The sequence below is a fragment of the Hyperolius riggenbachi genome, chromosome 5 (genome assembly GCF_040937935.1).
Source record: "Hyperolius riggenbachi isolate aHypRig1 chromosome 5, aHypRig1.pri, whole genome shotgun sequence".
In the NCBI taxonomy this organism is placed as follows: Eukaryota; Metazoa; Chordata; class Amphibia; order Anura; family Hyperoliidae; genus Hyperolius; species Hyperolius riggenbachi.
Genome location: NC_090650.1, coordinates 93,751,727 through 93,776,105, shown reverse-complemented (window position 1 = coordinate 93,776,105; position 24,379 = coordinate 93,751,727). Strand labels below are relative to the sequence as shown.

General features: G+C 44.2%; 1 protein-coding gene across 3 annotated transcripts in view; it reads left to right on the top strand.

Annotated features, from left to right (window-relative positions):
* HYCC1 (hyccin PI4KA lipid kinase complex subunit 1) overlaps positions 1–24,379 on the top strand; it is a 161,092-nt gene that overhangs the window by 124,884 nt on the left and 11,829 nt on the right. For all 3 annotated transcript variants that reach the window (XM_068236002.1, XM_068236004.1, XM_068236003.1), the window contains exons 8-10: positions 4,753–4,869; positions 14,958–15,045; positions 18,361–18,520. In XM_068236002.1, coding sequence (XP_068092103.1) covers positions 4,753–4,869; positions 14,958–15,045; positions 18,361–18,520 — 365 coding nt within the window. The remainder of the gene's footprint in view (positions 1–4,752; positions 4,870–14,957; positions 15,046–18,360; positions 18,521–24,379) is intronic.

Here is a 24,379-nt window from a genome sequence, read left to right as displayed (position 1 = left end):
TCCCCTGCAGTGTGAACGGGCCCTAACCTAATCAGTTAAACTTATCTGGGGTTTCTTCCATTCCCCCGCAGTCGTTTTGTGCCAGCGCCGTCCTTCCAAGACCCTCTGGCCAGCAGTGGCGACCCCGTGAAAGCTGACCAACCATGTTGCTTCCCTGTGCACAGCAGCATTCTACGCAGTATGGGAAAAATGTTATTGTGCATACGCAGAATACTCCTAGTAAGGCACAGGTGTCGATCTCCTGGCCTGGAGCACCAGATCCAAGCCAGTGTTTAGCATGGACTGAAAGAGAGGAATGTGTTCTACTTGATGGACTACACCTTTCCTGATTCAGTCCTATCAATTAATTTGAGCTGTGTCAAAAATGTGTTAGGAGCTCGGCCCTCGAAGGACATGCCTGTAGTAAGGGGAGTGCGATCAAGGGTTTTCATGGCTCGGGGCCGCCCAAGCATAGTAGCCTCCGACTGGCCAGCTTTGAGGGGGTCTCCGCTGCTATCTGGACAGTTGCGGAAGGAGGACGCTGGCACAGTATGACTGCAGGGGGCTGAAAGAAGCCCCAGGTAAGTGAAACTGTGTTTTGCTTTGTTTTTTTAAAGCTCAAGTAACCCTTTAATGAATGCATACGTAGACTTGCCCTAATTGCATTACCTTTATATGCTGCTGTTCCTTTTTAAGTATTTTAGATTTAAGATTTGAATAGCCAGTTCTACAAGGCAGAAAGTCTTGTCTTATGGTGATCGTACCTGACAGCTTACTATAGCTAGATCTGATCTAGAAACACAGTGCTAGGTGTAGCTGCACAATGGCAATACCTTGGCCAACCCTGTTCCTCTCTAACTCAGTAGCTTGTGTTCCTCAGGGTGAGTCCATGGAACATTATGTGCAAGATATACTTGTTTATTTCCCAGGAAAGGTCAATATAAATGAGGACATGGTTTGTCTATAGTGCAGAGAGGAGTGATTGAGATCAGGCTTGTGTAATTACTGAGATTCTGCGCTCCCAGCATAGTACTGCGTGACTGTCTCACTCCTATCCTGCTTAGGCAGCAGTGACTGGAGTTTACTTTCCAGACTGACACTATTAGTGACAAGCTGCAGACCTGGGAGCAGCTTTATCTAGATTAATATTCCCAGCTGCCCTGGAAAGTGGACTGTTTTCCTTCCCTATGTCAGCCCCTTTTCACATTGTTCTTTTTTTCTCAAAAGAAAAAATACACCTTTATAACCTGCTTACATGAGAAGGGTTATTATATTTCCACTATTTTCTATGGATTCATTAATTTTCTTAATAATATAAGGGCCTGTTTCCGCTACACGCAGATTGGATGCAGAAAAACTGACTCCAATGAATGCCTATGGACCTTTTTCCACTAATCAGGATTTTTTCTGATGCAGATTTTGCCATACGCATTAATTGGAGTCAGTTTTTCTGCATCCAATCTGCGTGTAGTGGAAACAGGCCTAATGGGACTGTATGTGTAGTACTGATAATGAATAGAACATTCGTACCAAAGAGAAGTCTCTCATATTTTTATCTTCCATCATATCACTTTTTTTTTTTTAAATAATATTGCATCATACTGTCACAGTTGCAGTTTTGAAACCACACTCTGTCCCATATACAATTACTTTTTTCCCCTGAATGATCTCCCAGGTTGGCTAACCTTGGCACTCCAGCTGTGACAAAACTACAAATCCCATCATGCCTCTGCCTCCCCGAGTTATGCTTAGAGCTGTCAGTGTATTGCAATGCCTCCATGGGACTTGTCGTTCCACCACAGCTGAAATGCCAAGGTTAGCCATCACTATCCTACGAGATAATTTTCATGTTCTCTTTAAGATAACTTTTCAGAATTTTACATTTGAGAAAGTACCCAACAGATGGTGAAAAAGTTCTACTACATTATTTTGAGTATTGTTTTTGTTTTTTGCTTGCTGGTAGCTTAAAAGGCATTTTTTGACAAAATGGGAAAATATCACCTAGGTGAGAAAATGTTGATTGCATTTGGGCCTCTGTCTTTTAAGCTGTAATACAAAACAGAAATAATTACCCTTTGAACTTCCCTGCAGTAAAACCTTATTTCAAACTGTTAATCACTGTTTCTTGGCTGTTTAAAGGGAACCAGAGACGAAGCACCCTTGTGTATTTTACCATATATATCAGTAAGAACATTCGAGAAAACACTTACCATGCTCTCTGTTTCATCCTCACTGCTAAAAGTGTCTGTTATCAGCTGTGATAAGAATCCCGGACTGAGCATTCAGTCTGGCTTGCAGGGAATAATTATAGCTGAGTCATTATAGCAGAGCCACAAGGGGGCAGGCTCGGGCTTGAAAAGACACCAGAGAGGATAGACTCCGCTATCATCTCTCCGTAGCAAAGCTAGACTGAGTGCTCAGTCGGGGATTCTTACCAGAGGTGATAACAGTCAGATTAAACAGAGAACAATGAAACAAAGAGCAGATTAGGTGTTTACTGTCATGTTCCCACTGATTTATAAGGTAAAATACAAGAGGGTGCTTCATCTCTGGTTTTCTTTAAGTGCTTCAGAAAACAGGACCCAAGTTGGGTCGAATAGCTCAGAGAAGCTCTTTTGCATAGATAATTCAAGTTTTTAAATGCTTCCTGTACTTGAAACAAAATTAGACTCTGTTCTTTGCTACTAATGTTTTATTTCTTAGCTGTAGTACACTAATTCATTATCGTATAAGTTTATTTTCGCATCAGGTTTGCTTTAAGGTAGCCATACACTTATCAATTTTTCCTGTGAATATCAGAAAAAATCTGCTACAGATCAATGCAGCAGACGGACCGATCAATTTGTTTTCCCGGCAAAATTGATCGAATAGGTCAATTGTTCCACATGGAAGATATCGGTCAGCGGGTCGAGAGCAGCGTTGCACTGGATCAGACGGCGCAATAGCATTTTAATGTTTTTCATATTGAAATCTATTAAAAAATCTGTTCTTAGTGTGGCTCAGATCAGATAGATCCCTTTCAGATTTGATCTGACAGAGATCTATCTGGTGGCCACCTATAAGTGTATGGCTAAGTTTACTGTCCCCTCTTCTCTTTTCATGCTCTCCAGGTGTCCCATGCTTCTCCCCTTTAATCCCTCCACTGATGGAGCAGAACCGCCTCCTGAACTGTGGCCAAATAGCAGTTGTTTCAGCACTTCTTTCGAAAAACTGTTACCCAATGCCATCACCAATGATCATTTTGGGCAACAATTATTCAGGGTCTGGACCGGCCAACAGGTGTACAAGGTGTCTAAATGCCACTACTTTGTCCGCAGTAAAATGAGCTAAACATTTGGGGAGTAGGTTACCTTCCCCTGAATTCTGACATTGTATGAAACATCTGAGCACCGGAATTACCAAGCCAATCATATTATTCAGCAGACTCTTATTTTTTTTTTCTTCATTTGATGACCGAGCTAATGGGCATTGGTCTAGTAACAGGTTGTCAATGAGAGCATCTCAGTGAGGTGGAAAAGGGCAGGCACAATACTCAACTAAGACCACAGCCTCACTCCACAAACAGCTGGACGCAGATTCACTTTAAATACTTTTGGTTTAAAGGGAACCTATTGTAATAGTAGAAAAGAAAAGAGAATCTGCACTAGATGTTTGACTGACAGTTGAGCGGAGCAGGTGCCTCCAGATGAAAGATTATTCATGCCAATCGTATAGCAGGTATGGGCACCAACCAATAATTCCAGCAGTGTCACCTTTATTTCATCCTCATACCTGACATCATTTGAAAATGTATGGCCTGACAGCCGTTTCACAGGGGAATCCATTCAGACCTTTGTCAGAAACCCCTGACCTGCATGCCTGTTCAGGGTCTATAGCTAAGAGAATTAGAGGCAGAGCATCCTTTTTTTTTAATGTAACTGCAGGTTGAATTGTTTTTATGCTGTATGATTTTTTTTCTATCTGAATCATCTTAATGGATTTCTGAGGTGATAATGAGAGAATAAGAGGAGTACATACATGTCTGCATAAAGTTCTCCTGACGCGAACCGCGTTCTCCATTCCCCCTGCACTCCTCTGATCAGCTTTGATTCATGCTGTGGTTTGCCGACCCACTTTGGGTCGCAGCCTTTGAACCGGAAGTTTATTGCATGTGCAGTTTGACAGGTGCCATTCTCAGGAACATGGCTGGGGTGTCCCTTCAAGCCCAGGCTGTGCAGGCGCATGAGGTAAATCCACCGAACTGCGCATGCATGGTCATTACACGGTTTAAGGGCCACAACTCCCAACCCAACGACAGTATGTGTTACAGCTGATCAATGGAGTGCAGGGGAAATGGAGGATGCAGTCCACCTCAGGAGCACTTTATGCTGGGAATACACGTTACGTTTTGCGCGTTCGCTTCGGCACGTGATCTATTAGCCATTCGATTTCCTGCTTGATTCTCTTATCTTCCACTAGTTTTTCTTATCTTTTTTCCATTCACTTCTATGAGAAATCGAGCGGAAAAGAATCGAGTGGAACATCGGACATGTCGGAATTTTCTGATCGAAGGCATCAATCGGAACGATTCTTAGTAAAAAAACGTACCGTGTATTCCCAGCATTATGCAGACATGCATGTACTCCTTTTACTTTACTATTGTCACCTTGGAAATCCTTTAATGAAATTAAGATGAAACACTAAAAATCGCACGGTTAACGGGAACCTTTACTTCAATGCTCCATCTTGATTATTTTTGCTGTCACTAAACTTTGCTACTATCTTTTCCTACAGACTTTGCGTCAGCGGATATCCTCGTCAACATGCAAGAAAGTACAAAGGAGTGAAGAGCAGAATACCGGTGTCCCCGGAGTTCATGGTCCAGCTCCTCACAGGCATTTATTACTCCTTGTAAGAGAATTCATTAATAATTACTTCATTAATAATTAGCTCCACTAAAAAAAAATAAGGTACTTTTTTTGCCCAAGGTAGCCCCCCACAATAGGCAGCTAGAAATGGCCCCTTAGTATTAGGTAGCCTCCAGTACAGGTAGGGAGAGGTACACCCACTATGGGTAGTCAGAGGAGCCCCCAGTGTAGGTAGCCAGATGTAGACAGCCCAGTGTAGATAACCTGAAGTACACGCACAAGTACACGCACAAGTACGCGCACAAGTACGCGCACACGCCAAGAAGAGCACCCAGTGTAGGTAGCCAGATATCAGCGCAGGAGATTTGGGCGCAGCCGGCGCCATCATAGGCTGTAATAGGAATTACGACTGTAGCATGGCTCATTGAAGACTGTACCCAAAATACTATAAAGACACTGTAATTCTGCCGCCAGCAATAGCTGGAAGCCGAATTACAGCTTACCCCCACTATCCAAGGCGACCTGGAGTGGGAATAGTAATTAAAGGAATGGTCCAAGCGTTAAAAAAAAAAAAATCCACTTACCTGGGGCTTCCTCCAGCCAGTGGGAGCCGTCCTGTGCCCTCAACAAAGCTCCGGTTTTCCCCGCTGGCGCAGCCGACCTGGCAAGGTCGGGTTCTGGGTCGGCTTTTTCTGCGCTGCACCACGCGGGTCACGTGGTCCCTCCGATGTCATCAGGACGGTACTGCACAGGTGCAGTAGTTCTGACCGGGAGCCTCCGGAGCTGCGGTGAGGGCACAGGACGGCTGCCACGGGCTGGAGGAAGCCCCAGGTAAGTGGATCTTTTTTTTTTTTTTTAAACACTTGGATGTTTCCTTTAACGCCACCGGGAGTTGTGCAGGAGCAGGATAAGCCATTTACCAGCTTTACTCTGCACCCAAATCTCCCGGCGGCAGGTTCATATGTACTCGCCGGATTAGTCAGAAGACAGAACCCAAATTACTATAAAGACACTAATTCTGCCGCCAGCAATAGCTGGAAGCCAAATTACAGCTTACCCCCACTATCCAAGGCGACCTGGAGGGGGAATAGTAATTAATGCCATCGGGAGTTGGGCAGGAGCATCGTAAGCCATTTACCGGCTTAACTCTGTGCCCAAATCTCCTGATGACTGATTCATATGTACTTGCCAGATTAGCCTCCCAGTGTAGGTAGCTATATTGGCCTCCCAAGAATAGTAGCTAGATTAGTATAGGTAGCCCACAATAATAGGTTGCTAGAATAGTTTCCCCAAGTAAAGGTCGCAAGATTAGCTCCCTCCCAGTACAGTTAGCCAGATTAGTCTCCCTAAGTATAGGTAGCCATGTTAGCCACCCCCCCCCCCCCCCCCAATAAAAGTTAGGTAGCCCCTTCCCCCATATTCAGATAAGCAACATACCCCTCTAGATAGTAGAGTCAGATCAATGCCACATTGTAGGGTAGGGATGACATTTGTTGAGTTTTTAATTGCTTTTGATTGAACTGCCACCTTATGTGTGGCTTTGTTTGGCTGTGTGGTAACATTCCATCAACGGCATTGTAAATACTGTAAGCAAGATTGCAGCGTGTGTGTGCCAGCAGAAGCAGTCAGTTCTGCACATTTTATATTCACTTCTGCAACCCATACCCTATATCTAATTTGATTGAGTCTGATGCAAAATTTTACAATTTCTATTAATTTTTTTTTTAATATGTTTAGCTTCTGTTGTCAATATCATTGACCCTATTACTGAATGCAGTTGTCCTTTAGATTAGATGCTCAAGTTACTTACAGAATTATCGGTGAAGTTTATTGAAAGTTTCTTCAAACTTGTAATTTATGTGGCATTTAAATGTCTGAAAGCAAATCTATTCCTGGAACATGAAGTATATTGATGTGTTGGCTTCAAAAATAGGAGCTTAGAGACAAAGTATTGAAACCATGGTAACCATTATGCACAGGTAACCGCAGCTATAGACTGCACAAGTTTAGCCGCCAGGAAGTGTGTGGGTGGAGGACAAAAAATACTTTCTCCACTTTGTCACGCTTTGTTTATTTAGCCGAGGACATGAGAAAGTGGGCGAGAAGAGGGGTAAGAGACGGCACAGATCAGCCAGGCTGACGTGGTGTGGCATTTTCATTTAACATGACATAACAGGAAGTTAAGTACTTCCTTCAAGTTAGAAGTGTTTAGTGAGCAGCACAGTGTGCAGCAAACAGAATAACTGCTGTGTATATATGGAGTCACTGCCGTTTCAACCTTTCACAACAATAAATGTTGAAATTTAGAATGTTCTAAGGTTTTCTTTAAAGCGGTTGACTACTTATTCTTAAAGAAAACCTGAACTGAACATTAAAAGTCAAAATAAGCATACACAAGTCACACTTACCTTCCATGTAGTCTACTCCTCAGGGTCTTTCTCCTGTCCCGTGTCCTGTTTGTTCACTGTAATCAAGGGAATTTTCCGTCCTCCATTTTGAAAATGGCCATTACCCATAACAGCTTTCTGGTCAGCACACAGGTAAACTGTAACATTGCCCACTTGAGCCATAGGGAAACATAGACATTACCTGGTACATCAGTTTTCCTCTCAGCTATAACTGACAGCAACTGATATATTTCAGATCTGACAAAATATTGTCAGAACTGTAAGGGATTATTGTCAGAAGAAAATGGTGAGCTTCTGAGAGGAACTGATGGCAAGGTAACTATGTAAGGGCTGGTTCAGACGGACGTCTGCGGAGCGTTTTTAAACGCCGCGTTCAAACGCCCGCGTTTTTTTTTCAAGAACGCTAGCGTTTAACTGCTAAGCGTTTACAGGCTTTTAATAGCTTTCATGTAGTAGCGTTTGCTAGCGTTGCGTTTTCTTGGCTTTTGCTGGCTTTTACAGGAAGTGGGCGTTTTTAAAGGGAAAGGGCTTGGTTATGTGTCTGCAGGAAGCGGAAATACCTTTGTACTTCCTGTACTCCGAGTGCTGGTGACATACTTTGCCCAGAGCTCTGGTTTGTATTGTGAATTGCGTTTTTCTTGCTGGAGATATGGATGAGATTCAAGCGTGCCTTGTTCAGCTGAAGCTTGTGACTCTCAGGGCGCTTCTGTCGAGGCCTCCGACGGGTCACAGGGTGAGTGCTGGGAGGCTGTGGGTTCATCCTATTGTTGCAGAGAGATCCAGTAGAGGTGCATTTATGTCCCTTTACCACGATCTCAGAAGACATCCTGCTCGTTTCTTTGGCTACGTGCGGATGACCGTGGATTCCTTTGACGAGCTGTTGGTCCTGCTATCTCCTTCCCTTCACAGGCAGCATACCAACATGCGTTCACCAGTGAGTCCTGCTGAGCGTCTCCTGGTGACACTGCGGTGAGTACACCTAATGTATGTAGTTTATTCGCTGTGTGTTACAAGTGTTTTTTTGTGTTTGTGAAGGCTAATTTTTTTTTCCCATTTTTCTAGATTCCTTGCTACGGGTGAGACTTTTGCCTCCTTACACTACCAGTTTCGTTTGGGTAGATCAACAGTGCAAGGGATTGTTCACGACACGTGCCAGAAGATATGGGAAGTCTTGCAGCCAATCTTCATGCCTTCACCGACTGAGCAGTTGTGGAAGGATGCTGCAGACTCCTTCCTTAAAAAGGCCAAGTTTCCAAATTGTGTTGGTGCCGTGGATGGAAAACATATTCGGATACAACTTCCAAGTGGTTCTGGATCACGGTACTACAACTATAAGAAGTACTTTTCAGTGGTGCTCATGGCAGTTGTCGATGCCAACTATAAGTTTCTGACGATTGATGTAGGATCCTATGGCAGTACTGCAGATTCCAACATCTTCCGATCGTCTCTCATTGGCAGCCGGTTGTACAATGGTACTTTGAACCTCCCGGGGCCTAAACCAATCCAGGAACATGGGGAACCAATGCCACATGTGATGGTCGGAGATGAAGCCTTTGCACTTCATGTCAATTTGATGAAGCCATACCCAAAGAGAGATCTGGACACAAAGAAGAAGGTGTTTAATTACCGTCTCACCAAAGCCCGCCGTTTTGTGGAGTGTGTGTTTGGAGTGTTGTCTAACAAATGGCGGGTTTTCCACAGCACTCTGGTGATGACCCCTGACCATGTAGACAATGTTGTAAAAGCAGCATGTGTACTGCACAACTTTGTGCGTGAAAAGGAAGGTGTGAAATACGATGAAATTGTGGATGCGGCCTTCACAGATCACACTGGCAGCTTCGTACGTCACACCTCAGCAGCTGGAACTGTCCGTGACAAATTTGCAAACTATTTTGTATCTTCTGTGGGAGAAGACCCCTTTCAATATAGCCAGATTTAATTTAAAAAAAAAATTCCTTTTTTTTTTTTTCCCCTGTGAATTGTATGGTTGTATGTTTTCTTACTGCATGTTGCCTGTAATAACCGCATGCCACTTCCTGGAAAAATCCTTGGGAACAAGCATGCGGTTATAGTGGGCCTTGGGGAAGCAGCAAAATATGGCATGCTGGTCCATATTGTGATGCTTACTTACTCGCTTTGTAAAGGGTGGTGGGGCGGGTAGCATTGGGAAGCAATAGCCACTTGCCACTTCCCGGAAAAATCCTTGGGAACAAGCATGCGGTTATAGTGACCCTTGGGGAAGCAGCAAAATATGGCATGCTGGTCCATATTGTGATGCTTACTTTTACTCGCTTTGTAAAGGGTGGTGGGGCGGGTAGCATTGGGAAGCAATAGCCACTTGCCACTTCCCGGAAAAATCCTTGGGAACAAGCATGCGGTTATAGTGACCCTTGGGGAAGCAGCAAAATATGGCATGCTGGTCCATATTGTGATGCTTACTTTTACTCGCTTTGTAAAGGGTGGTGGGGCGGGTAGCATTGGGAAGCAATAGCCACTTGCCACTTCCCGGAAAAATCCTTGGGAACAAGCATGCGGTTATAGTGACCCTTGGGGAAGCAGCAAAATATGGCATGCTGGTCCATATTGTGATGCTTACTTTTACTCGCTTTGTAAAGGGTGGTGGGGCGGGTAGCATTGGGAAGCAATAGCCACTTGCCACTTCCCGGAAAAATCCTTGGGAACAAGCATGCGGTTATAGTGACCCTTGGGGAAGCAGCAAAATATGGCATGCTGGTCCATATTGTGATGCTTACTTTTACTCGCTTTGTAAAGGGTGGTGGGGCGGGTAGCATTGGGAAGCAATAGCCACTTGCCACTTCCCGGAAAAATCCTGGGGGAACAATACACATTGAATAAAGTAAAAACTGACATTGTTTTTCTGAATTATTTCTTTTTAATAAAAAAAATTTAACAGAAAACATTCTCCGTTTCAATATTATTCATATATGAACTATATGTAACTGTATGTACAAAAAATATTTACAAAGCCTTGATGTGCTAACAACAGGCACAGGAGGAGAGCCTGAGAGGGCCAAGGTTTGTGGCTGATGGAGAGAAAGTCCATCACCTCATGGGGGACCCTCTGCCTGTGGCCTGGGGGGTAGCTAAGCAGCCTACCAAAGCCACAGACAGAAGGTCCTACCATGAGGAGATGGACCATCTCCCCCTCAACCACACATGGTGTTTACAGTGGGAGCACATAAATGTGTATGCTGTGCTACAACAGTAGCTCACACAGTAGGAGGCACAGGAGGAGAGCCTGAGAGGGCCAAGGTTTGTGGCTGATGGAGAGAAAGTCCATCACCTCATGGGGGACCCTCTGCCTGTGGCCTGGGGGGTAGCTAAGCAGCCTACCAAAGCCACAGACAGAAGGTCCTACCATGAGGAGATGGACCATCTCCCCCTCAACCACACATGGTGTTTACAGTGGGAGCACATAAATGTGTATGCTGTGCTACAACAGTAGCTCACACAGTAGGAGGCACAGGAGGAGAGCCTGAGAGGGCCAAGGTTTGTGGCTGATGGAGAGAAAGTCCATCACCTCATGGGGGACCCTCTGCCTGTGGCCTGGGGGAAGCTAAGCAGCCTCCCAAAGCCACAGACAGATGGTCCTACCATGAGGAGATGGACCATCTCCCCCTCAACCACACATGGTGTAAACAAAAATAGCACACACCTTACCAGGCACCAGGGGATAGCCTCACAAGAAGGAGGTCAGTGGCTGAGGAAGAGACAGTCCATCACCTCATGGGGGACCCTCTGCCTGTGGCCTGGGGGTAGCTAAGCAGCCTACCAAAGCCACAGACAGAAGGTCCTACCATGAGGAGATGGACCATCTCCCCCTCAACCACACATGGTGTTTACAGTGGGAGCACATAAATGTGTATGCTGTGCTACAACAGTAGCTCACACAGTAGGAGGCACAGGAGGAGAGCCTGAGAGGGCCAAGGTTTGTGGCTGATGGAGAGAAAGTCCATCACCTCATGGGGGACCCTCTGCCTGTGGCCTGGGGGAAGCTAAGCAGCCTCCCAAAGCCACAGACAGATGGTCCTACCATGAGGAGATGGACCATCTCCCCCTCAACCACACATGGTGTAAACAAAAATAGCACACACCTTACCAGGCACCAGGGGATAGCCTCACAAGAAGGAGGTCAGTGGCTGAGGAAGAGACAGTCCATCACCTCATGGGGGACCCTCTGCCTGTGGCCTGGGGGGAAGCTAAGCAGCCTACCAAAGCCACAGACAGATGGTCCTACCATGAGGAGATGGACCATCTCTCCCTCAACCACACAAGGCACGTACACATAGTAACAATCAACTTAGCAAAGCAGTGTAGTTATATGTCGTCTATTATTGGTGAATCACTCCTGGACTGCATCCGTAGAGCGGCAGATACAGCCTCTGCAGTACTTTCTAAACTGGTAACAGTTGATGTTGGTGCACGCGCTGGAAGATTGGACTGTCCTTGGTCGTAAGTGCTTTGCTGTTGACTATACGGATACCAGCTTGCTTGGTAAGGGTGCAACATATGTGTGTAAGTGCCGGGGGGTGGGCCATAGTAAGGTGGTCCTGCTTCTTGTGTTGCTTGAGTTTGCCAAGGTTGCGTTGTTTGAGTTGAGGTGGGTGCACTAGTGGTTTTCATTTGCATAACCATAGTAAACAGTTTCTGTTTCATGTCGTCCCATTTGCTTTTTGGAACCTCCCGTGCCTCCTTTTCCAGAGCCCTAAAAAATGTCCCCAAACTATCCTGTGGCTCCATTATTTTGGCAACATTCTTCTCCACATCTTTAATTAAAGAAACGACATCCGCATTAGCAGCTTCCGGGACGGTTCTGGGCCTATTCCGTCTAGAGACAGTTACCACAGGTGATGTGGGTCGTTGCGCACTAGTCGGTGTGGATGTTGACTGTGTGCTCACATTTGCATTGTCGTCCTCCTCCTCTGTCTCTCTGTTCTCAGATGATGACCTCAAGGATTGACTGAGAGATGCAATACTGCCGTCATCTTCCTCCTCAGGTTCCTCCTGTGCCTCACTTCTAGCTGCATTTGTCGTTGTTCTGGAATTATAAGAAAAGATATACAAAAAATATATATATTATTTTGCAGTATTAGCTGAAAAAGCAGAAAACTACTAACTTTGGATAGTATAGTTTTCCAAACAAGAATGGTTATTTTATTACCTTCTCCTCTCCTGTGTGTTGCGGAGAAAACCTAGCTGATCGAAAAGTGGGTGGTAGCGGTATCGACTAGGAGCTTGCCCACTCCTGCTTTCCCTGCTGTGGCGGAGGTCTTTCGCGTAGCGGTCCCTTATGGACTTCCATTTTTTTTTAAGCATTTTTACTGGAAAACAAAGGCAGAGAAACTTGATCAAATATGTGTAACTTTCACATCGGTTCCGTACATAAAAAAAAATATGCTTTCAATTACTTATCCTGATTGTAAGGTGGGGAGGTACAATGCATTGGGTGGGCCCGTGGGGAGGTACAATGCATTCACTGTGCCCGTGGGGAGGTACAATGCATTCACTGTGCCAGTGGGGAGGTACAATGCATTCACTGTGCCCGTGGGGAGGTACAATGCATTTAGTGGGCCCGTGGGGAGGTACAATGCATTCAGTGGGCCCGTGGGGAGGTACAATGCATTCAGTGGGAGGTACAATGTATTATAAGATCATACAGTGAGCCGCATCATGTACTTACAAATGTTGTCTCTAGTAGATGCACTATACTCCGGATACAGCTCAAAAAAATGTTTGCAAACTTCCTCCCAAGCGCGTGCCTTCCGTACATTGTTGCTGTATTCCCTGCAGGTACTGTCCCAAATGGCAGGGCGGCCATGTACCTGCTCAACCAGCTCTCCCAGCTCCACATTGCGCTCTGCTGCTGTCGCCATCGCTCTAGCCTGTCTCATCACTTCCTTTCACATCATCACTTCCTTTCGCATAGAATTATGGTTCTCCTTCCTGTTCTGTCCCCTCCTCCAGACGCCTTTGCAGACTTTCACTAGCTTTCACTGGCGTTCGAGCACGTTCGAACGCTACGCGGCCAGACGCAACCGCCTTCCAGAAGCTGCATGTTGCTTTCAGGACTAGACGCGACGCCGGGATCAACCGCCAGGCGTTTATGAAAGCTTGCAAAAGCCAGCCATAAACGCTCCCATTCACTTGAATGAGACGGCGGTAGATCCAAAAAAACGTCGCGTTTGAAAGCCCGCGTTTAACGCCGCAAAAACGTCCGTCTGAACCAGCCCTAATGTTCATTTGAAGTTACCTCATGTGTTTATTTTAAATATTTTTACTCAGTACAGGTTCTCTTTAAGTGACGACTGGGAGATAACCATTCGCTACCTTTAAACAAAAATTTAAAACAGGAGCCCAATTGTGTAGCCTTTTCAGAGCATGTAGAGAACAATGTCATAAAGGAGTGTACTCGCAAGATAGGGTTGCATAGAGGGTATCCAACCAAACTCTCTTTTGGAGAACCTTCTCCACACGGTTAGAGGGACCAACACACTACACAGATCTCCTGGAAAAAGGCTAAACCGCAAAAGCTGCCAGGAGATCGCCCTCCTAGGTAGGGTGGCAACACAATGGGGGAGACACTCAAATCCAGGCTCTAACTTTAGACCAGCACTGTTATTTGTCTCACAGAATGTGTTGCCTAGTGCAAATAAATCTCTCTCTCTTTTTACCGGTGTCATCCTTGAGGTAAGCCACCTACCGGTTTCCTTTTTAACAATTTTTAAGTGCTTTATCTCGTCTGGGCACCACTTCTCCTCCCCCATTGTACAGGTGAAACTTTAAAAAATGAAGAACGTGCAAAAGTCCATTTATTTCAGTAATTCAACTTTAAACGAGAAACTAATATATGAGATATTTCAAGTCTTTATTTGTTATAATTTTGATGATTATGACTTACAGCTTATGAAAATCCAAAATCAAAATCTCAGCCTATTAGAATATTGTGAAAATGTTCAATATTCTAGTCTCAAAGTGTCCGACTCCAATGGGCTAATTAATCAAAAACACCTGCTAAGGGTTCCTTTTTCATATATTAGTCTCACCTTTTAAGTTGAATTGATGAAATAAATGGACTTTTGCACAATATTCTAATTTTTCAAGTTCCACCTGCTTTCTTAAAATGTAACTTAGGGGGAGGGGAAAAATTCTAGGTACCGTACCTGAAGCTTCCTTCAGCCCCGTTGAGGCCATTTGCTCCCTCACCATCCGAGGAGGCTGCTATAATTCTGGAGCGGCGGATCCGGCGCATTGCCCGCGCACTAATGGAGCAGAGAAAAAACTGATGCTAAATAAAAACTGATATGTTCCATGAATCAAGTTTTGATCAGTCCAGTGGGAACAGGGCTTACACTTTAATGCTTACTTAATGCTTGGGTGATAAACTGGTCATTTGACCCTTCACAGAGCTGCAGCAGGTTTCCTGAACACTAGGGTCTGCTGCCAGCTATCTTTTTTAACTTCCCTCTGGTAGACCCTCAGTTCTGTTAAAAATGAAAAAAGTGTACACAAAACAGACTATAAAAACTGTGCGGCATAAATAGTCGCTTACTGAATCGCTTACTAACTCCAGTACAGTGGGATTCACCAGATCACCCCCAAAATTACTAGATCATGTGGACTTTGCCGCTCATGGCTCTATATATTTTCCCATCTGTAGAGTTATCATGCATACCTCTTTACTGTCCCATGCCGTGTCTTGCAGCTACAATGGAGAATGGGATTCCGCACGCAGAGCGCTGGACGATGTGCTGTACAGGGCACAGCTGGAACTTTTCCCAGAACCTCTTCTGGTAAGCAGAAAATTGCTGTCAATTTTGAGTTGACTTGAGTGGCCAACAAAAATGCTCTTTCGTGTAATTATAGAAAGTCATTTATGAAGATAGTCATAGTAATCGGCACCACTCTCATGTAAAGATCATGTGAGCCAGAGCATTAGGGGAGCTGCTGCCCAAGAATGGAGAGTGGATGTAGAGAATAGGGGCTGCTGCACATCAAAGGCCAGACTACAGATGGAAAAGGAAGGCTGCACCTGGGACTATAGAGCTGCTGCACATGAGGGGCTGTACAGGGGTGGGAGGGAACAGAGGGGCTATGGCTGAACATGAGGGGCTGTACAGGGGTGGGAGGGAATTGAGGGGCTATGGATGCACATGAGGGGCTGTACAGGGGTGGGAGGGAACAGAGGGGCTGTACAGGGGTGAGAGGGAACAGGGGGGCTATGGATGCACATCAGGGGCTGTACGGGAGTGGGAGGGAACAGGGGGGCTATGGATGCACATCAGGGGCTGTACGGGAGTGGGAGGGAACAGGGGGGCTATGGATGCACATCAGGGGCTGTACAGGTGTGGGAGGGAACAGAGGGGTTAAGTTTGATCGGATTTTTTGCTCAAATAAGAATTTTTTTTTAGATTTTACAGGAAAGCAACCTTTTTTTATGGAATTGACATAAAATCGGATCATTGTATCGTGTGTGGCCACATTTAGATTTTTACAGAAGGCCATTACACATTATTCTTTCAAAAGATAAACAACTAATGCTTGCATCTTTGCAACTGATTCAATTTTGAAGAACAACATTTCAAAAAGATATATGGTTTCCTATCCATCAGCACTTCATGGCATTCTCTTTTTACTTATTAATTTTGTAGTCGCATTAACCCTGTTTCAATATTTTTATTAAAATTTTCAAACAAAGAGAAATTTTACAAGCACAGTTGCAGTTCTAGTGCAAGTCATCAGGCAGAGAGATAAAAAGGGTAGTCATAAAGAGAGCAGGAATAAACACAGTTAAAGAAAACCTATACTGAAAATTAAAAGTCAAAATAAACATACACAAGTCATACTTGCCTCCCGTGTAGTCTACTCCTCAATCTATTTTTCCTCCCATGCGTCCTGTTTGTTCACTGTGATCAATAGAATTTTCCGTCCATTTTGAAAATGGCTATTACCCCATAACAGCTTCCTGGTCAGCACACTGTTAAACTGTAACATCGCCCACTTGAGCCATAGGGAAACATGGACACATCAGTTCTCCTCTCAGCTGTAACTGACAGCAACTGATATATAACTGGCAGCAACTGATATATTTCAGTTCTGACAAAATGTTGTCAGAACTGGAAGGGATCACTGTAAGAAGAAAATGGTGAGCTTCTGAAAGGAACTGATGGCAAGATAACTATGTAATGTTCATTTGAAGTTACCTCATATGTTTATTTTAAATAATTTTACTCAGTACAGGTTCTCTTTAAGGTTCGGGTAGTCTTGCTTTTGGCTTCATACATATTATCACGTTGTAACATCAGGCGAACCCAGGAATAGATACCATTGATATCTCAGGATTCTTTTGGCTCTTGATGGGCCGTAGTCGCATTAACCCTATCCTAGTAAAGGGGGAGTTAGTAGTGAAGCATCGTTCTTCACTGACAACGACAGCTCTAAATAGTTTTTAATATTTTTTCCTCAAAGTAAACCTGAGACAGCGAGGGAGAAAAAAAAAATATACATACCTGGGCTTCCTCCAGCCCCATTCAGGCTGATCACACCTTCGATGTCCTCCTCCACTGCCTGGATTGTCTGGAATCTGGCCCCGAAAGTCCTTCGATCTGGGGTATTCTGCACATGCCCGGCCGCACACATACCCCCATCGCGCTCGTCACTGGGAGTGTTCTGCACCTGCGCAGATGCAGAATGCTCCCAATGACAGGAGCATGCGCGGCCAGATTGCGCATGCGCCGACTGGAGGACTTTCAGGCCAAGATTTCAGATAGTGCAAACAAAGGAAAGTGGGATTCCAGCACTCAACGGAAGATGCAACAGGGGGCTGGGCTAGGCTATACTGTATAGCAACTGTGTGGATGCAAGGCCCTCTTTAGCTGCGTGCTCCGGCAGGAAAGAAGCAATGTACTTGTAAGCGTAGAGAGAGAAGGCAAAGCCAGCACTGCAGTTAGGGTTCTTTAATTGTTGAAAGCTTAAAACACTCACAGTTGTGTAGTAGCCAGATGTACAAGCAGGTTAAGTGGGCGCCAGGTCTGAAGTCCCCTGCGGACGACCGTTTCGCGCCGAATGCGCTTGTTCACCGCTGAGGGGAAGTTGGGGCGGGCTGCCCCACGTCGAGGCAGCCCGCCCCAACTTCCCCTCAGCGGTGAACAAGCGCATTCGGCGCGAAACGGTCGTCCGCAGGGGACTTCAGACCTGGCGCCCACTTAACCTGCTTGTACATCTGGCTACTACACAACTGTGAGTGTTTTAAGCTTTCAACAATTAAAGAACCCTAACTGCAGTGCTGGCTTTGCCTTCTCTCTCTACGCTTACAAGATTTCAGATAATCCAGGTGGCGGATGATGGCCAGGGAACGATCAGATCAGCCTGGAGGGGGCTGGAGAAATCCCCAGATACCGTATATTCCAGCCTATAAGACAACCCCCAACTTTTCCAATTAAAATATAGTTTGGTATATACTTGCCATATAAGACTACCCTTCTTCCAACGCACTAAAAATAAAAATAATTATATACTGGTGCTATGTATGAACAGATACTAGTGCTGTACTGTATGTGGTACCCGGTATATAACCGTATATAGGCAATTGACTGCTTGGATTGGTCAACTCTCCCTCTCCCTAAGCAGATTGGTCAGCTCTGCTTGTCTTACCTGTTTATCAGAGCGGTATGGAAGAATAGATTGCGCTGTGCCCATAAAACACGCCTCTTTCACCCTTCTGGCCCCGCCCTTGTATCCTATTTACCTCCTTCTTTGCCTCTCAGATCTCGCACATGTGCGCCTGCGCCGCTTCACTACAGTCCTCAGCAACGAGATCTGAGAGGCAGTAACAGGATAGGGCGCATCACCCGGCATCAATGACATATAAAGCGACCCCTGACTTTTCAGAAGATTTTTAAGGGTTAAAAAGTAGTCTTATACGCCAGAATATACAGTGTATATATACAGTAATTCTTCTCTCCCTCCCAATCTCTGGTACAAAATAATGGAGAAGGGTTAACCAAAACAATAATTTGCTTTTTTTGTCTTCTTCTAGAATTTTGGTTTTAAGTAGTTTGTATTGTAGCGTCAAGTACATAAACCTCATTTGTTTTCTTTGTTTCTAGGTTGCAAATGCCATAAAGGCGTCTCTGCCTCAAGCTGCCATTAAGGGAGTGAAGGGGGGCACTAAAAGTATACAGGTTGAAATTGCTCCAACCTCATCTAGGATATCTAGAAATGCTGTCACCAGCATGTCTATAAGAGGTCACAGGTGGAAGAGAAATGGTAAGAATATATCTCAGTTTAATTCTGGATTTTTATCCATTTATTAATCATCTAGCAAACTGCTCTGTTAGATGTACTTTGCTTTTAAAATTGTATCAAAGAGGTTTTCGTAGAGCTATGCTGAGAACCCATTGAGGGAAATGGTTGACCCTGAAGCTAGAGGATTATTAAGTTGGGTTGGGCAGTGCTTAGCACTGGGCTTAGCAGTAAGAGTAGTAGAGCAGTAACATGGGAGTCAGAAGATGAATTGTGTTATTCTCTAGGGAATATCCAGACAGCTCATGGTGACCCAGAACCAGGAAAGTATAAAGGGCTAAAAGAGACCAAAAAGCCCTATGTTGAAAGCCTAAGCTAAATGTAATATTGCCTTTTTAAAACAGAAGGTATTTGCGATAATTCAGCTTTAAGTGAGCAACGGTGGTTTCCCAGGATGCATCACTCCTTAATATGCAAATCATCTCTTAATGCCCCGAAAAGCAAAGCACACATCCAGAAGGAAGCAGTAGATTTGGGCGCATGAGACAAGTGGACAAAAAGGGCGCCCCATTCACTTCCATTATAAATATCGTTTAATGGGCGCTGAACAGGGAAAAATAGGCGCCGGAGATTTTTAAGGATTTATAACGGCGCCCGGAGATTTTTAAGGATTTATAACTGTTTGTGATGATTTAAGTTTACAAAATGAGCCCATGACGAATAACGTTTATGAAGATACTAAATCACTATTTCTAAAACATTTCTAAAACATTATTATCCACCCAAAAAAATAATTTACATTTTTTTCTTTACATTTTTTATTTATTAATGTCTGTAAAACATTATTATCCATAGGGGGTTTTAGGTTTAGGCACCAACTGGGGGGTCTTAGGTTTAGGCACCAACTGGGGGGTCTTAGGTTTAGGCACCAACAGGGGGGTCTTAGGTTTAGGCACCAACAGGGGGGTCTTAGGTTTAGGCACCAACAGGGGGGTCTTAGGTTTAGGCACCAACTGGGGGGTCTTAGGTTTAGGCACCAACTGGGGGGTCTTAGGTTTAGGCACCAACAGGGGGGTCTTAGGTTTAGGCACCAACAGGGGGGTCTTAGGTTTAGGCACCAACTGGGGGGTCTTAGGTTTAGGCACCAACTGGGGGGTCTTAGGTTTAGGCACCAACTGGGGGGTCTTAGGTTTAGGCACCAACAGGGGGGTCTTAGGTTTAGGCACCAACAGGGGGTCTAGGTTAGGGATAGGTACAGGGAGGGTTTTTAATAAACGTAAATATAAGTTTCACTTTACAAATAGGGAAGATTAACGTTTTAAGAATTGCCGATCTCATACACATTATTTAGTGATTTATAAATTCTTAAAACACTATTTATAAACGAAATTCTACACAATATTTCTATAAACGATATTTTCCATTTATCGTTTATACCACGCGCCCTTTTTTCCCGACGCCCTTTTCGTACGTACGCCATCCAGAACTGTTGGTGTATAGTGAACCTATAGCTAATACATTTTACAGAGCCATATCAATACAACCTACATTCATCCGTTTTGGACTTTCTTGTCCTCCTCAGTGCATGGAATGGATTGATATGGCTGTATGGGATAGGGTTTGGACCACTTCTAGAGACTACCCAAATAGCTCATGGTGACTCAGAAAAGAGCTAAAAAAGACCAAAAATCTATTAGCTATAGGCTCAATATACACCAGTGGTTCTGGATGTGCAGCCTTGCTTCCAGGGGCATAAAGAGATCATTTGCATATTTAGGAGTGATGCATCATGGGAAATTACAGTTGCTCACTTAAAGCGGATGTCCAGAGTAAGAATGAAAATTCTGAAGCCTCCTAGGATAAAAGCTATATTTACCCGAGAAGGCTTATCCCTCAAAGCTGCCATGAAGAACCCACATCAATCCACTTCCGGTGCCTGGCCCCGTCTCCCCGGAGAAAAACACCAAGATATTTACTGTAGTAGATGTCTTGGCGGTTTTCTCTGGGAAGAGAGGGGAGGCGGGGCCAGGCAGCGGTAATGGATTGATGGGGGTCTTCAGGACTGCTTTGCGGGACAAGGCTTCTGGGGTAAATAAAACTTTTTTTCCTAGAAGGTTGCAGGATTTTCATTCTGGAGGTCCGCTTTAAAGATAAATTATCGATAACACCTGTTTTAAGAAGGCAATATTACATTTAACGCTTTACTCACTTCACCCCTCTCCAGTCATACCCAATCGGCTAAACTTCATGTTATAAAGAACCAGGATGAAAATGTGCGCACTGTCATTTCTGATGGTTTATTGATTTATTCTGAAGTGTTTGACTCAGTGACCATCATTATTTATTACTTAGGGAGTTACAGTAGTCATGAAGTTTTAAAACTATCCTAAATAAGGATAACTCCCCATAATTTAAAGTGGAACTAAATTCAGAATTCCATTTCTACTGTAAAAGATCAGGCACACCATGGTAACGTTTATGGACACAAAACAAATTTTTCATTACAGTTTATGGAAATCCTAAAAAGAAAAAAAGTTTACAAGATGGTTTCACTTTGCAGGTGTTTACTGTATGTAGAGCTGCCTCAGCACAGCTCCTGCAGTTTATTCACAGTTGATAAGAACTAAATAGAGACGTTGATCTGGCTAAACAAGCACAAGAATACAGAACATTGGATTTCTGCAGCAACTGTATGTGGAACAAAGACTTTTCACTGTGCTATGCAAGAGTTCAGTTCCACTTTAAGGAAGGGATCCCTTCAAAGACAAGTCAAAAATTGCAGGATCTATAAGTCAGTCCTTATTTGGTTTCCTTTTTAAGGGGGTTTGTGGTCAATTACAGCTAATTAATACCTAAATATAATTTTTAAAAGGCCACAAACTTGTGTTTTGCTGGGAATACACCATTAGATTTTTAGTAGATCAGGTAAACGCTTGTCTCCCTGATATCAGTCATTTATCTAGTTACCAGCTTGCCCCTCAAGGCTTCAGAAGAATGATAGCTGGCACATCTCCGCTAGCTTTGTAACGTTCAATGGTGTACAAAGCTATGCAGCCGTTCACCACGCCCTCCAGCCAGTGCTCAACTGATGTGAGAACAGACATTCCTGATACAATGTTTGATTATTATACTGATCAAAATTGATTGGGAATGCTTTTGTTTTTGTCCATTGTTGTTTGTGTTGAAGCTTTTGTTGAGATGATGACTGCTCACCCTGGAGTAGCCAAACTTCTGCCAAAGTGGGGGGTACATAATTTGGGAATCGGCTATAGAAATACCTCAGGGTTTTTTTTTGTTTGTTTGTTTTTTGCTAATTTCAGCTTCGGCTATTGCTGGCACCTAAATTAGTCACTGAGCATCTCTATAGCCTTTATTCACATTAAGGCCTATGGCGACGCCCAAATCAGCGTAGCACAGCGCTGAAATAAGCTGTCTCAAGTTGTTACTAAGTATATTTTACAATATGTTTTCCTTCCCAGTTTGCTGTTACAAATTGACAGTGTCACAGCATTCTCCAACAGCACAATCTGATAGTGTGTTCCAAGCATAATCCAGGACAGGCAATGTAGCAATTACCAGAGATTTACGTTTCATCAGACTACACGTCATGCCATTATTTCTCACCATTCTGCTGTTAAATGTCTGTCATTGTTCTGAGGTATTATAGAGCACCATCTCTTTCCTAAGGTCAGGTAAAGGCTGTAACAAGCATTTGTTTTAAATGGCTCATCTGATGGAGCATACGTCCCGTGGTTATGCCACAGATATGTTAATTGAAGGATAATTTGAAAGTCCTCATCTTGTTTAAGCAAAAACATGAACTACAGATCTTGGATGTAGCGAAAAGAGCAGAAGCTGAGGGAAAAAAGGCTTAATGTAAAATGTTGTCACTTTTGGACATGATGGTTTCTCTAGATTACAGCCATATAGGATAATCCTCTGAAGACTTTCCAAGTCTCTTCTCATCCCGCTCTATTAATCACGTCCATACCAAACATGCATTATGTAACGTCTCACGTTAGATGAGGGATTTCATGTCTGTGCATTCTAAACAGAAGGCAGGTGTAGAAAACCCTCTGTGGAATCAGCCCTTATCCATGTAGAGTCACTGAATCCTTGAATTAGAAAACTGCAGCAACCCTGAGAAGCATATTGGGTGAGATCCATTAATGTTCATTGCAGATAAACTCCAGGATGTTGTTGCCTTGTGACAGCAATTCATTTTGCTTAATCTGACCTTCAGTGTGTTTTGTTAGGCGTGATTTTACCCTATAAACAGCAGACCTGCACTACTTGTGACTGAGACTGTAGAGCTCTCCCCTAAACGTACGTACACACGTCTGATATTTCTGAACAACTTGTTGTTCAAACTGGTCATTTGAACGACAGTTTGGCATCTGTATGAACAATCATTAGACTGATAGCAGCAGTGTTGACTGATCCGCTTGCCGGATCCGTGGACTAACTGTCGTTTAAACGACAGCTATGTCCATACATGTGTACAAACGACTTGTTGTTTGAAAGTCTATTAGTTTGACACTAAAGGCGCGTACACACGCCTGATTTCGTCAAATGACAGGTCGTTAGACCCGGCCGTGGGGTGGCCGTTCTGACGACCGTTTCCTCGTGTGTACAGTCTGTCGGCAGGCTGATAAGGCTGGTTTTGACTGATCCACTATAGAAAAAGGCACTCCATAGGATTCAAACTTGCGTTTGAGGAAGGGTCAGGAGACTCGTAACATGTAGCGTGTCTTGCTCAATAAACCACAAATGCAAGTTTGAAGCCTGTGGAGTGCCTTTTTCTATAGTGGTGGAGTACTGTTTTGGCAGGAGTGGTGGACCTGCAGAGAAAGAGCACTGGCAATTGCTACCTATACCAGGTTAGCCCAATCTGAGCACCAAGGTGGAGATTGTATTGGTTTTGACTGATCCGCTGAGCGACCTGTCGTTTGAAGAAATCAGGCATGTGTACTTGCCTTAATAGACTTTAAAACAACAAGTCGTTTGATCGATCATTAGATCTAGTCCATTGTTCTATTAAGTCCATTGATCTAACGACATGTAAATTAGCTGTAATTAGCTTCTCAAATGTTTTGTCGTCTGTGTGTACAAGGAGTCTGAACGACTTTTTGTTTGAATGACAAGTCGTTCAAACGTCTAGTTTGAACGTCAAACAGGCATAAAATCAGACGTGTGTACGCACCTTAAGGCCCCTCCACCACAACCAGCCAAACAGAGGCTTAACGTGTCCATAATTCTATTGATGTACGGGCAGATCGACCAAGAGACAGATCTCTTTCTGATCAAATCATATAAGAGGGAGAAATGTTGCCTGCCCATACACCACAGACAGAGCATCTGTAAGTAGTTTCTGCTGCATGGGGGAAGGATTGTGCTATTTTTGACTGGTTGCTCAAGCAACCGGCAAGCACGCGTATCCGGCATCAGGCAACCCCGCCTGTGCTGGATATTATGGACTTTGCTGTATACGAATATGTTTATGTAACTGGCTATAAAATAGTGAGGAAGAAGGCTGAGAGAACAGCTGAGAGTCTTGCCGACCCCTTTCTTCAAGGCAAAATGAAAGTTCAAAAATCCCCTTCAGACCATACCAGTCGGTGCAGGATCAGGTGAGCCAAACCAATCTACAAGAATGAGCGAAGAAGGATCTGCAAACCAGACGAGGTCAGTGAAAAAGCTGGTATTCTTTATTGAAAACTCCACATGCCATAGGACAATAAAAACCACAGGATCAGCTGACTCGTATCGGGCCTACAATCTGCCCTTAGTCATAGTTTAAACCAGGGGTGCCTATTAGGTAGATCGCGATCTACCGGTAGATCGCGAAGACCTTCATGGTAGATCCCGACCCCACTACATTTT